The sequence below is a fragment of the Bombyx mori genome, chromosome 17, assembly GCF_030269925.1.
Source record: "Bombyx mori chromosome 17, ASM3026992v2".
NCBI classification, from domain to species: Eukaryota; Metazoa; Arthropoda; class Insecta; order Lepidoptera; family Bombycidae; genus Bombyx; species Bombyx mori.
The window spans coordinates 3,093,044-3,106,868 of NC_085123.1; the positions used below are offsets into that span (position 1 = coordinate 3,093,044).

Consider the following 13,825-nt stretch of genomic DNA (forward strand, 5'->3'; position numbering starts at 1 on the left):
GGGGGTAGCAAAGATAAAATATTTTGATTTTTTTGACTTTAAAAATTTATTACTAACCGAACTTTTCTTTGTTAAATATCGAGATAATTATCTAAATAACGTGAAAAAATATTTGTCCTACAAAATATAAGGTTTTGTTAGGGAGTCCCCCCTCTCCAACATGTATCATAAGCAAGGTCATGAAAAATAATTACTAACCAGCTGATTTTTTTTTATTCGTTAGCTAACATTTGCATAGTTTACCACCCACATTGTCCTACAAATTGCGTGGTATGTCATCTTGGTCCAAACAAAGGTATCACGTGATAGGTTAATATGTTTTTCGTCCAAATAAAACAATGTCCTACAAAAAAAAGGTATGGTTTATTCGTCCTACAATATTTGTAATTTTTGAATATAGAAAATGAAGAATGGATGATTTCAGCCGATTCAGACGCTGATGATGTCAAAGCTGGCGCAGTTTTCTGTATGTGACAAATTAATAAAACAAAAAATATGAAAAATTGTGTTTGAGAAACATACAATTTTTTTGATGAAATACTTCATCGAATGGATTGTAATTTAAATAGTTACAATCCATTCGATGAAAGGGGGAATACCCCGAATTTGTCCGATATACCAAAAACGTTCTAGAGTACTGAAAAACGTGAATTCTACTAAAATGTACCAAATAATTTTTGCTTAATAAATTCTGTTGCCAGTAGTAATTAGTTGCCATGTGTTTGTGGCATAAAACTTGAAAATTCATGTTTTTCACATGGTTTTATATCGCCTGTTCCCATGTTGGCATACCAACAAACTTATTTATCTACGTATCAGAAAATGGAACTATGGAGGATAAGTAGCTCTATTTCAATGTATTAAAAAAGTCGCCGCAAAAAAGTGTATAAAAAGCCGCTGAAAGGGAGCCTGTTGGACGTTTAAATTTGAGGGGACTGGGTTCTGGAGTTGAGGGGCTATTTAAAAGCACTCTGCTTCATGGTTAATATGTATTGCAAACACTTTGTACACTATTACGCCATTACAATATTTTATTTTTATAAAACCCTAAGATGTTGCACTGTTCGTGTCTAGATGAGAAGTCCATTGTCATTACTGAAGAGAAGACAATCATCTGCTTTAAACATTTAAATAAACATTTCAATATTCGAAAACTGTTACTTCACATGTGTAAAGTGTTGCCTGCCATTACTTACACATACAAACTTCGGAGCACATAAAGATGCCGCCATATTAGCAAGGGGAAGGATTTTAAAAACAGCACTATAAACTACCACACTACACTTCACTGCCTAGAAATGCTATAAATTAATATAATTTCTACTTCCCACACTAGAGCTATTTCGGTGACTTTTCCAACAATAACTTGCTATTTATAGGTGGACACTTTTTTAACTAGTCTCCATATATAAAACGAAGATTTCTGCATATAGTATTATAATATTAAAAACTACATAATATGTTTTGTATAATATTTTTTTATTAATTCAACCAATTCGAATTCAAGATTCAAAGTTATGACAGGTCAACGTCTAGCGGATCAGCTATAGGTAGTCTATAGTCTCGAATATACTAGTGTATAATCTATGGTCTATATGATAAATCTATAAGCTGTATGTATAACTAGTCAGGTCATAAGTATTGTCACACAGTAAAAACTTTTGTTTTAGAATGCTGGCCACAAAAAAGTTTATTGAATTCGAATTTCGAATTGCTCATGAAAATAAAAAATGCATACTTTTAGAATTTTACTTATTTTTGAATATGGAGTGGACGCTTAAAGAAGACCGTGTTGCAGTTATTGCGTTGCATCGTTGCGGTTAAGCGCCAATTCAAATTTTTAACATACTGAAAAATTTGAATATAACCAAAAGATTCGTTTATCGTACTATCAAACGATACAATGAAGACTCTAGTGTAGATGACAGGTCAAGAAGTGGTCGCCCTCGGTCTGTTAGGACTCCAGCAGTGATAAAAGCTGTGAAGGCGCGAATTCAAAGAAATCCCAAACGTAAGCAGAAACTGTTGGCCCTTCAGATGGGGTTAAGCAGAACCACGGTGAAAAGGGTGTTAAATGAAGACTTAGGGCTTCGGGCATATCGAAGAAAAACAGGACATCGTTTGAATGCTCGTCTAATGGACCTGAGACTGAAGAGATGCCGCGCTTTGTTGAAGTGGTACGCGGGAAAAAAATATCGGGAAATTCTTTTTTCGGATGAAAAAATTTTTACCGTAGAAGAGAGCTACAACAAACAAAATGATAAGGTGTACGCACACAGTAGTGAAGAAGCGAGCAACCGTATTCCACGTGTCCAACGAAGTCATTTTCTCATGGTATGGTTGGGAGTTTCTTATTGGGGCTTAACAGAGGTACATTTTTGAGGAAAACGTGTAAAAACGAATGCAGTTGTGTATCAAAATACAGTCCTGACGAACCTTGTGGAACCTGTTTCTCATACCATGTTCAATAACAGGCACTGGGTATTCCAACAAGATTCGTCGCCAGCTCATAGAGCGAAGAGCACACAAGACTGGCGTGTGAAATCGACTTCATCCGGCACGAAGACTGGCCCTCCTCCAGTCCAGATTTGAATCCGTTAGATTACAAGATATGGCAACACTTGGAGGAAAAGGCGTGCTCAAAGCCTCATCCCAATTTGGAGTCACTCAAGACATCCTTGATTAAGGCAGCCGCCGATATTGACATGGACCTCGTTCGTGCTGCGATAGACGACTGGCCGCGCAGATTGAAGGCCTGTATTCAAAATCACGGAGGTCATTTTGAATAAAATTTAGTGTCATAAGAATCTATGTTTTGTTAAGTTCATTTTGGTATATGAATGGTTACATAATGAATAAACTTGTTTCAATTATTTTATATTAGACATGTGACAGAGTTTATGACCTGACTAGGTATATAGGTGTCACTTATGGATTAGTCCATAAGTCTATTATCTATGTGCCTTAAAGGTCTCGTTACCAGGCCATAAAAAAAGAAAAAAAAACTGTTATCTTTGGGTTGCTATAAATCAGCATCTCGAATATATTAAGTGTATAATCTATGCTATAAATTGTAAACATGTCTAATGAATTAGAGAAATATTATTGTTTCAAGAGAGAAAACAAATTCATTGTAAAAAGTGGATCTAAAAAACGTATGTGGAGATCTTTAAAACAAATCTTAACAGCCGATCGAGCATTACCATGGCCAAATGAAGCAGTTTTATGTTAGTATGAAAATTTATTATTTTTTCCTTTGGCTCTTACCTGTCTTCAACCAAATCCTTCATATGGGTCCGATTAAATTTAGTTTATGAAAATAATGATATTATTTAGATAGAGGTTAGCACCAAAATTTAAACAATAAAACAAGAACATTACGTTGATGCCGATGATACTTTACACACTTATTTATTGTAATTTGTTTACAGATTATTCAATAAATGCTCCGCCAACATTCAAACCTATTAAAAAATATTCAGACATATCAGGATTACCAGCACCATATATGGATAGACACTCAAAACTTTATTTTTCTAATGCTGAAGAATTTGCAACAGTCAGGAACCTTCCAATGGACATAACAGCAGGATATTTACAACTCAGAGGAGCAAACACTATCGTGGGATAAGATGCATGATTCTATATGCAGTTAATACCTATTTGTTAAAGAAGCATATTGATTACCATAATTAAATAAAGGAAGTAATAGCTTTATTAGTGTAATTTTTAAAATTAACCAATATGTCATAAGTTAGGTAGCTATCATGTAATAGGGGAAATAAGGCCTTGCCCTTATATCACTTGGATCCCACTAGGAATATTATGAAAATAAGCTTACTGTTCTAAACAACATTCAGTTTGTCCATATACAGAATAAACACCTCTTTGTCATCACTATATCTTCTTTTGTTAGGTTTTAATAAAAAAAATTTTGGGAAATGTGAATAATGAATAAAATAAAATACTTTGGCGTTGACATGACAATTAAGAAATCTGGTTACATGGTACTAATTAAAAGTAAAATTTCAATTGTATTTAAAAAAATAATTGACTATTTAGACACCGAAAATCAGATGAACATCATTGATATGTAGTTACATAGCATGGGCTCAAAATTGCTATTGAAACATTGAAGTGTTTTTATGTGCTCTCTTATAATAAACGTGACACACAAACTTTGTAGCTAAACTGAAGTAATATTAGAACTTATACACCACAAAGGAAATATTCAACTTTTGGTGATGTAGAATTGCTGTGATAATCTACTTTCAATGTTTTATTAACTAATTTAAATTTACAGTCAAGTGTGCAGGTAAGAAAATAAGACAGCTTTTATTAGACAGCCCATAGACATCTACAATGTAAATGCCGCAATCCACCTGTCACAGAATCATAAACCAGAAATAGGCAAGGTGGTGGTACCTACCAGTGAGGGCTCAAGAGGTCCTACCACCAGTACTAAATATAAATAAAATAAATATTGTTATTAATGGTGAGACTTGATACAATGTTTATACAGATATTTTTATTTATGAGAAGCTCATTATAGTTCAAACTGGGACCACATGGAAAAAAACTTGGGAGTTGTATAGGAAAATATTGATTAAGTTAACTGGTACATAATAAATATAGTTACGTTTTGAAGAATAAACAGAATTAGATGCTTATTTAAGTTTATTTTATTTTAAAATTAACAATTGCAAGACCATTTTTGACAGATGACAACTTAAACCACCTCCCAGCTTTGTGTTCTTGTCCCACTGCCACATATAATTGATTACCATCGCAAGTAAACTGCATACAGTTAACACAACCATTTATTTCTATACTGAACAAAGGCTGAACTTTCTTATAAGAGTCATAAATTTTCCACAGTCTGATTTGATTGTCCCAAGATCCAGATGCAAAAATATCTGAATTTAATAAAGTTGCAAGGCTAGTGATCCACCTGGGAACATCATTTTCGGTGCCATGGGCCTCTGGGACTATATATAATGGTTTTTTCTTCAAGACACTCCATAGGCAAATGGAACCATTATCACTACCAGACACAAAATGTTCTTCATCCAAAAGTTTCACTTCATCAAGACTACCTACAGGGCCATTGAATATTAGCTGTGATTCCTCTACTATTTTCCATATTCTAATTGTACTATCCCTGCCACCAGATGTTATTGCTCTCTCCCTTGTCAATGCATCAATGGATGATATTGGAGTTTGATGACCAAAAAGTGTTTCCACATAAGACATTTCATCTAATGACCAAATTTTTACAGAGCGATCTTTACTTGCAGAGTACATGTCATGTGTATTCTTTCTAAAAACTAGACCTATGATAGAATCTTTGTGTCCTTTAAATGTATGTATATGCTTAAAGGTTATTGGGTCCCAAATTTGAATGTTGGATGACTCGTCGGATGATGCGAGATATTTTGAATCTGTTGATATAGCTAAACTAGTAATGCCACCTTTTAAGAAATTCGAGTGGGTTTTATATGTTAATGTACCAACTTTTCTCTTTTCTTTGATACTCCATTTAACAATCGTGCTACATTTACTGCCTGTAAATACTAAGCTACTATCATTACTGATACAAACACATGTGAGAGTAAGTCGATGTTCTTTAGCTCGTATGACTTTGACATCGCTGTCAGTAGGTGCCTGATATTTATCAGCAAGTTCCAATTTAAGTTTCCCTCTCTGTTCAAGATAATCTCTTTGTAAACGTTTTTGGACTGCATCATCGATCTCCTTTTCTTCGGCTCGTTTAGCTTCTTCTTTCTCAATTTCCTCTAAGTATTTTTTAGCTAACCTTAATTTCTTTTCCTCCACTGTCTCATGATCACTTTCAGATTCTTCTGCATCTGAAAATTTCTTTAAATCTAAGTCACTATCGGACGATTCGTGTCCGTTTTCTAGGTTAGGAAGTGTCGATTTCTTCACAGGTTTCTTTTTTATTTTTTCTCCTTTTCTTTTTTGAACTTGTCTAGATTTGCCTTTGAGGAAGAACGAAGACGACATTTCAAAGGTTTTTAATGAACTTTTGATTTAAAAAAAACAACAATATCAAAACACACACTGCTCCTTTCCTGCCGTGTATCTATATTGTGTGTTATCTATGCATTTATCATAAATAATAATAGTTCCGTTTTTACTACAGGAAAGGCGAAGGTGTCGTACCATACAGCATAATCTTTAATTTTCTTTTATGAAAAATATGGAGCTAAATGATATTGATGAAACATGAAGATGATTTACTTGATACTAATGAATTGGGTTGAAAATAAATGAAATAAGATGACATTTGATGAAATGGAGTCTCAGTAAAATGATGGTTACTGAGATTTTTTGGAAGAAACGTCTAGTGGCTTTATTTGACTTTGCTAAGCTTGTGCACTGTCACTGTAGCTAAAAAGTTGTTCATCATCAGCCCACAGTTGTCCACTGCGGTCATAGACCTCTCCTAATCTACACCATTGAGCCCGATCTTGGACTTTCTTCATCCACCTCTTGCCGGCAATCATTCGGAAGTAATCGCACCACCTAATCAAGGGGCGTCCAACGCTACGTTTTCCGTTGTGCGGTCGAGAACCCACCTGCAACAGCGATCGTTCATTATACGTCACAGCTCACGAGGCTCAAACCTGACGACGTTGCTAACACGAACCCTAGCAAGAGCCGTGCTTCGCAGAATCTACCACCGGATCGGAAACGCGACCCACTGAGAAGATCCGGCGAGAAACTCAGTGGGCTGTGTCTGAGGGTTCATTTACTCGTCGAGCCCTTCGTCGCAAGCGACGGTTTCAACGAGAACGGTGACCGGTGCTTGAGGTACCCAAAAGCACCGTTAGTGGATCGGGAGGAACCGAAATGACGTGTTTGGGGCGACGTCGACTGCTTTCCATTATTTCCGCAGGATCGGGAATGTAGTTACCGGCGGCCACGATGAGAGGGTTCTCGTGTCGTGCCTCTTTATCGAAGTGGCGCATCGACGCAGACACTTACTGATGGACTCCAAGTCCAGGTCGTCATGGAGGTCGACGTTCCTGACGAACCACGGGGCTCCGACGGCTATCCTGCAAAAACGGGATTGAATAACTTGGAATGATTATAAGTGAGTGCGGGCCACGTGAGCGAACACTACACTTGCATAGGTCATGACGGGGCGTATGCAAGTTTTCAAGGCCGCTCGCGACACCGCGGTCTTATATAATAACGAATTCCATAATGTTCACTCCAAACACACGAGTATCATTGCCGAATGAAGAAACTAAACTAGTCAAGAGAAGACTAGGCGCATGTAGTCTGGAGGCAGGCATCGCTGCCATTCCGGTGTGACACGGCCCTAAGGTAGCCTACCGTAATACAGATTCTTAGCACACCTTGCTCTATCGTTACCGTGAGTAGGAATCTTGGAACCCGTAGCTTGCGACGAAAGGTTCGGCGAGCAAATTAACCCAGTTTGTCGCCGGATCGCGTTTCCGATCTGGTGGTAGTTTCTGCGAAGGACTGCTCTTGCTAGGACTAGTGTTAGCAAATTCCTCAGGTAACAACAGGTAGAGAATCAATTTAATTACCTCATTAAATTTATATTTGAAGTAAGACACCGCAAGTCTAAATGTCGCTTAATTTCGAAGACAAATATGTGTGTACAATTCTTATTTTCATTTCCTTATATTACTTTTCTCCTTGAATCAAACTTAGACGTTTTTATTATGAAAACAAAGTGTTAAAAAGTTTGTGTGATGACGACAGTGATCAATTTGTTTTTCTGTCCCTAAAGTACGGCTGACATTTTTAGTGACTGGCAGTATCCACCACTTATTTATCAGTTGATATACTATCTTATTTTCAGAGTATATCGACGCTTGAAAGGCAAACATGACTAAGCGACAATAACTGCTTTGTACATAAATGATAGGCAATAACCATATTCGATGCGCAAAAAAATATATTTCTAAGTCTATTAAAATAATTTCAATTTTACAGCTAGATTCGTTAAAATAAATAAAAAATTCAGGTATTTCAACTTTAAATTAGTCTACTGTAAAGTTCACGCATCATCGCTTAGTCATGTTTGCCTTTCAAGCGTCGATATAGTTTGTATTGGAGAGATAAATAAAAGTCATTTACATAGTTATTATTTTATTTGACAAAAAAACCTACGACAAAATCCTGTAGCTGATCCATGTGTGACGATCTTCTCTTCTAAATACATTGAAAGCAAAAGATGCTTGCTACAAACCTTTTACAGCAAGTCATGCTCAAACTACAAGTTTAAAGGCAATGCACACAAAGGAGGGCAGGGGGTTACCGATAAGAACCTAGACGAGCTCGAAACAGCATAGAAGACTGCAACAGCATACAGGCCAGCGAGCAGCACCGGCCTGTTAAACAAATGCAAATGTTAGTGCAGTCTGTGCTCCAACAACATACAGCCTCTGGGTTTGTTTCTGATGCATTATTGTTCCGATTACTACTAGAAATCTGTGCACACATTTTACTTACTATATCAACTCTTTTGCATCAATATTGTTGATATAAAGTTTGTTTATCATAGGAATAAAGATCTTTTATATACTTACATTTTATATTTTTTTTATTTTTTTTGTAATGCTATATATAGCAACGTGTCATTAATTTTGTACAAAATGCATGTGTCGGTTGGGCAATAAATACAAAGATTTACTCATAACTTTGATACTGCAATTACGGCAATTCCGCGTCTGTCAGCAAACAGCGCACACAACCCCCTCCCCGCACACAGCAACGCTCCACGCGCTCACCTCACGCCCTGAGCATACCAATTCATCAGTTAATCTTGAAGTAATTAAATTTACATACGTAAGAATTCTACATAATACAATCCTGAGTATTAGGTTGGGTCATATTACATTAGTATTAATAGTTATATGCAAATTATTTTTACACTCAGATACATCTTCAACAACCCAGTACTCAATTATTAGCATTTTTAAGTATTAGGGACATTGTTTTATGAAATTTTATCATTACCAAAATTGGAGTTCACAAATTAATGCCCAAGTTAGCCCAAATAATCCTTGTAGTGGTTTAGTCTTCCAGATTGTTTTATGAACCTGAAATAATATCTAACCGCTCCCACATCACATCTAATATTGTACCAATTATTTAAAATTCATTAAATTTTACAACCTCAAGTAAGTCAGAAGACAAAAAATATAAAGCTACACATACTAATTTCCTTTTTTTTATAAAGATGAAACAGTCACACACAATGAAAATAAAAAGAAATGAATACAATCTTAAATGTAGTAAGTTAACCTATAGAAACTTATAGATAATTTGTTACATTGAATGTGTTGTCACTATGTTCACCATAGTTAGGTCTGAGGGTGGCTTATATAATAGTTGTGATTAGTACCTTGGCTAAAGGCTGCTCAATCGTCTAGTACAGCACTTCAGCTCTCAACAGGTACACTCTCACACCATCTGTAATAAGATAAATAAAATTACTAATGGTGGTAGGACTTTGCGTGAGTGCGCACAGGTAGGTTTCACCACCCTTCCTATTTCTGCCATGAAGCAGTAATGCATTTCGGTTTGAAGGATGGGGCAGCCGTTGTAACTATACTGAGACCTTAGAAATTCATATCTCAGGGTGGGCGGCGGCTTTTACGTTGTGGATGTCTATGGGCTCCAGTAACCACTTAACACCAGGTGGATTGTGAGCTCGTCCATCCATCTAAGAAATAAATAAATAAATTTTTTGAAGTAGTTGTTTTAATTATTTAGAATCAGTGTAATAGTTATGTCAATGCAACTAATGCATTTGAATGGGCCCCTCAACAGACTTATTTCAAAACATGTACAAACAACATAACACAAAATTTCATGAAGTTTTTCCAATGAACGACAAAGAGAGTAATTAAATCCATTTAAAAGTTTGTAGTCATTGTTTGAAATAAATGGAATGTAGTGTGATCCATTTCAGAGGACTGCAAATTAGGGTCAACAGTTTTTGATTTTTATAGTTCCTCATCAGAACATGTTAACAGACTTTTCTGTTACAACAATTTGGCAATTGTAAGTTGTATGCTGAGCAGTTGATTATTGTTCTAGATTTGAAGGAGCAGTAGGCTAGAGCAATTGACCATTTTGAGAATTTTTTCATTGTCATTACCAATTAAGGCATTGTGATAAGTATGGTGCTAGGATGTGTAATCTTACAGGCTTCCTTCTACGAATATTACAAAAAAATACATACAATACAGGTACAGGAATATTATGACAATGTTTTTACTAAATTATGAAATTACTTATTACCATTTTTGTATTGACCAAGTAAAGCTGAAAACTAGTCAAATAGTGGTAGTATTAAGTACAGTTAACCTGAAATACATTTTTAAGTAATCCTAAATACTAATATCATAGTACATTTTGGTACTTACAAGGACATTTCAGTGTCTGGATCGTGAGCGAGAACGACTGTGTGAGCGGGAACGTCCCCTGGAACTCTTTGAGTCAGAGCGAGAGCGACTGCGCGAACGGCTGCGGCTACGACTGCGCGAGTAACTACGACGGCGGGAACGAGACCTGGACCTACAAGTATAAACAAAGTACACATAAAATACCACTCACTGATTTCTTTCCATATTCAATTGTTTCGCATATGAAACAAAAAGATACTATTCATATTTTCCTCTGTGTTTAAAGCAGTATCTTGCACCTTCAAAGTTGAAGAAGCTGTCGATAACATTAAAGCAAAGGGTTTTTAAAATTTCATACAACTAAACTGAGTATTGCTCGCCACCAATTTTAGGGGCAGAATGATCTATAGTATCCATAGGATATCGGATCTATCGGTTCCTATCACAATTGATACCTGTCTGTAGGACATGTTTGACACATCTTCACAAAAAAACTTCCAGAGTGAAGTTGATTGAGTGTGCAATGATAATGAAACATTGCAGCATATTAATTCTTATTATCGTGGTTTAAAGCTAACTTTAATTACAAACTTTACAATTTCGTGATACTACGAAAAGATAAATGGTATGTGTACGTGCTTGTGGTAAATTAATTTTTCCGTACCTGCGCCTGCGATCGTAACGACTCCTGTATGGCGATGAGGGGCGACCATATCGCGCCATCTGAACGCGAAGTTCCCTGCCGTCCAACATTCGTCCGTCCATCGTGTCTAGGGCTTCTTCAGCGTCACGACGCTCGAAAAACCTTATAACGATAGTGCCAATTTTAATATCACTGTATAATTTAGAAGAATTCAAATATATTAATAATACAATAAACATTGAATTTTGTAAAACCCTTAGTTGCCAAACGTTATATCCATAGCTAGAAGACAGCATATCGTGCTGCCGCCTTGGTACAGAAATAGGTCGCATCATGGCATTAAACCGGCGTGTGACGTCATACAAATACATATATTTTTTTTACATACCTCACGAAGGCGAATCCTCTACTTTCCCTTGTGTACCGATCTCTGGGAATGTAGATATCACCAACTTCTCCGCACCTTTCGAAAACGCGGCGTAAGTCTTCAGGCGTCGTTCGGTAGGTAAGATTATCTACTTTTAACGAGACCATGCCATCGATTCGTGGCGGAGGTCTTCCGTAACTCATTTTGAGTAGTATAGATATTCAGCTCAAATCAAACAAATTGAATAATACAATGTTGTTAAATTCACTTTAGTATAGCACGACGGCGTCACATCAGTTGAGCGCGTGCAAGAATTGTTACAAAAATGGCCGTTTGTCTGCCGGAACCATAGGTTATAGATACATTGATGCCGGAACCTTAGGACAAGTCTATGGTTTAGGGTTGCCAAATCTCATTTCATTAATTTCCCAAAATGTTTTCCAACTTTTGGGGTAAGAGAATACCGCATGATCCACTAAAGACCTAATATTTCATTTCATCTCGTTTAATTCCTTTTAATATCGTCTCTTTTTTCATTACATGTAAATTTATAACAATTTTAAAAAAAACAATTGCGTCATTTTCTCAATTTTTCATATTGCAGATTGTTTTTAAAATAAACTTTAATTAAAAAAAAAGATACTGCCAACAATGCCATAGCAGAAAATTGATTGCCATGCTGAAAAATATGGAGGGTAGATGTAAGGAGAACCTACCATCTCTGTGTGTAAAAAGTGTCCGTTAAAATTTGTTACATAAGGGTGGCGCTACAGTAGCAACCGGGTAAATTTAAAAAAAAGGCGCTGAAAGTTATTAGAATAGGATTGAGAAATAAACGAAAGCACTACAAAATCACAAAAAGTATGTTATTTAAAGCTGATAAGAAAATCCAATCGATGTCTCCACGTTTTACCACAGCAATAATTTTAGGTTATATTGACGAAATTAGTTTGGACTACGTAAACATGCAAGGTCTTGTATATTACACTGTCACTAACTACTCTAGTCATTAAATATATTAAATTTCCTAACTCAGCATACTTCAATCAGTAACAACTGCTCAATTCATATACCCTGTGCCTATGCTAGCGCCATTCTGGAGGATTTTTGACCAGTTATTTAGTGTTGAAAGTGGGACACTTTTTCAAGCTTCTCCCATATGAGACGGTTCTCCTTATTTTTTTTATTTTTTTATTGCTTAGATGGGAGACGAGCTCACAGCCCACCTGGTGTTAAGTGGTTACTGGAGCCCATAGACATCCAACGTAAATGCGCCACCCACCCTGAGATACAAGTTCCAAGGTCTCAAGTATAGTTACAACGGCTGCCCCACCCTTCAAACCGAAACGCATTACTGCTTCACGGTAGAAATAGGTAGGGTAGTGGTACCCACCCGCGCGGACTCTCTAGAGGTCCTACCACCAGTAATTACGCAAATTATAATTTTGCGGGTTTCATTTTTATTACACGATGTTATTCCTTCACCGTGGAAATCAATCGTGAGCATTTGTTGAGTACGTATTTCATTAGAAAAATTGGTACCCGTCTGAGATTCGAACACCGGTGCATCGCTCAACACGAATGCACTGGACGTCTTATCCGTTAGGCCACGACGACTTCAAAGTTCTCCTTACCTCTACCATCCATACTGAAAAAGAAGAAGAAACAGAGTAGATATTTTTATATGACTAACACTAGCAACAGGGTAGAAAGTCATTATTTTTAAGATAAGATAAGATGAGTCATAATTTATAGAAATATTTAACCCAACTTTCAAGAATTAGGATATCTTTCAAGATGTTTATTTTGAAATTAATTCGTATTTTTTTGGAGTACCTAACGACGAATCTCTTTTATGAGAAGATATTTATGAGCTACACGTGCTAATGACCTTTACGACTGCAAAATCTATTACGCGAGTCCACACAATGGAAGCGTTATTACCGTTAACGAAATCAAGGAAAAAGTCGCGAACTTACAAGCACGGAAAGCTCTCTGTTTCGAAGGAATATAAACGTGTGTTAAAAATCCCTTCCTAACAAAGTGACACTTGACAACTTGCATAAGTTCCGTCATAGCCTAACTTGTGTTCCGACGCGGGCGATGGGGCAACGCAAAGTCGCCGTCGCCCGAAATATGTCTTGTCGGATCCTCCGGATCCACTCAGGGTGTTCTTAGGACCTTCAACTACCAGTCACCGTCTTCGTCGAATTATGAATTACGATTTACGATGAAGAGTTCGAGCGAACTAGCCCATAGACACATCCCGCTGAGTTTCTTCATCTTCTCTGTGGGTCGCGATTCCGATCCGGTGGTAGACCCTGCGAAGCATTGCTCTTGCTGGGATTACCAAATTTAGCTCATGAAGTCACCTCACTCACTCACGCCCGGGCGTAGCTGGAT

General features: G+C 36.7%; 3 protein-coding genes across 3 annotated transcripts; 1 reads left to right on the forward strand and 2 right to left on the reverse strand.

The window, feature by feature from the left end:
• Window positions 1-3,033: 3,033 nt before the first annotated feature.
• On the forward strand, window positions 3,034-3,717 carry LOC101743297 (INO80 complex subunit C). Its single transcript, XM_004921913.4, has 2 exons — window positions 3,034-3,227; window positions 3,432-3,717. The coding sequence occupies exons 1-2, from the start codon at window positions 3,080-3,082 to the stop codon at window positions 3,629-3,631; spliced, it is 348 nt and encodes a 115-aa protein (XP_004921970.1). The 5' UTR covers window positions 3,034-3,079; the 3' UTR covers window positions 3,632-3,717.
• Window positions 3,718-4,659: 942 nt separating this feature from the next.
• On the reverse strand, window positions 4,660-7,858 carry LOC101743156 (U3 small nucleolar RNA-interacting protein 2). Its single transcript, XM_004921912.5, has one exon. It carries the CDS (start codon window positions 6,022-6,024, stop codon window positions 4,678-4,680), a length of 1,347 nt encoding a protein of 448 aa, XP_004921969.2. The 5' UTR covers window positions 6,025-7,858; the 3' UTR covers window positions 4,660-4,677.
• A 273-nt stretch (window positions 7,859-8,131) lies between these two features.
• Window positions 8,132-11,804, reverse strand: LOC692842 (Sr protein). Its single transcript, NM_001046687.2, is given in 4 exon segments — window positions 8,132-9,474; window positions 10,434-10,584; window positions 11,077-11,217; window positions 11,444-11,804. Coding segments are annotated over 3 exon segments (465 nt in total). The 5' UTR covers window positions 11,626-11,804; the 3' UTR covers window positions 8,132-9,474; window positions 10,434-10,442.
• Between the last annotated feature and the right edge of the window lie 2,021 nt (window positions 11,805-13,825).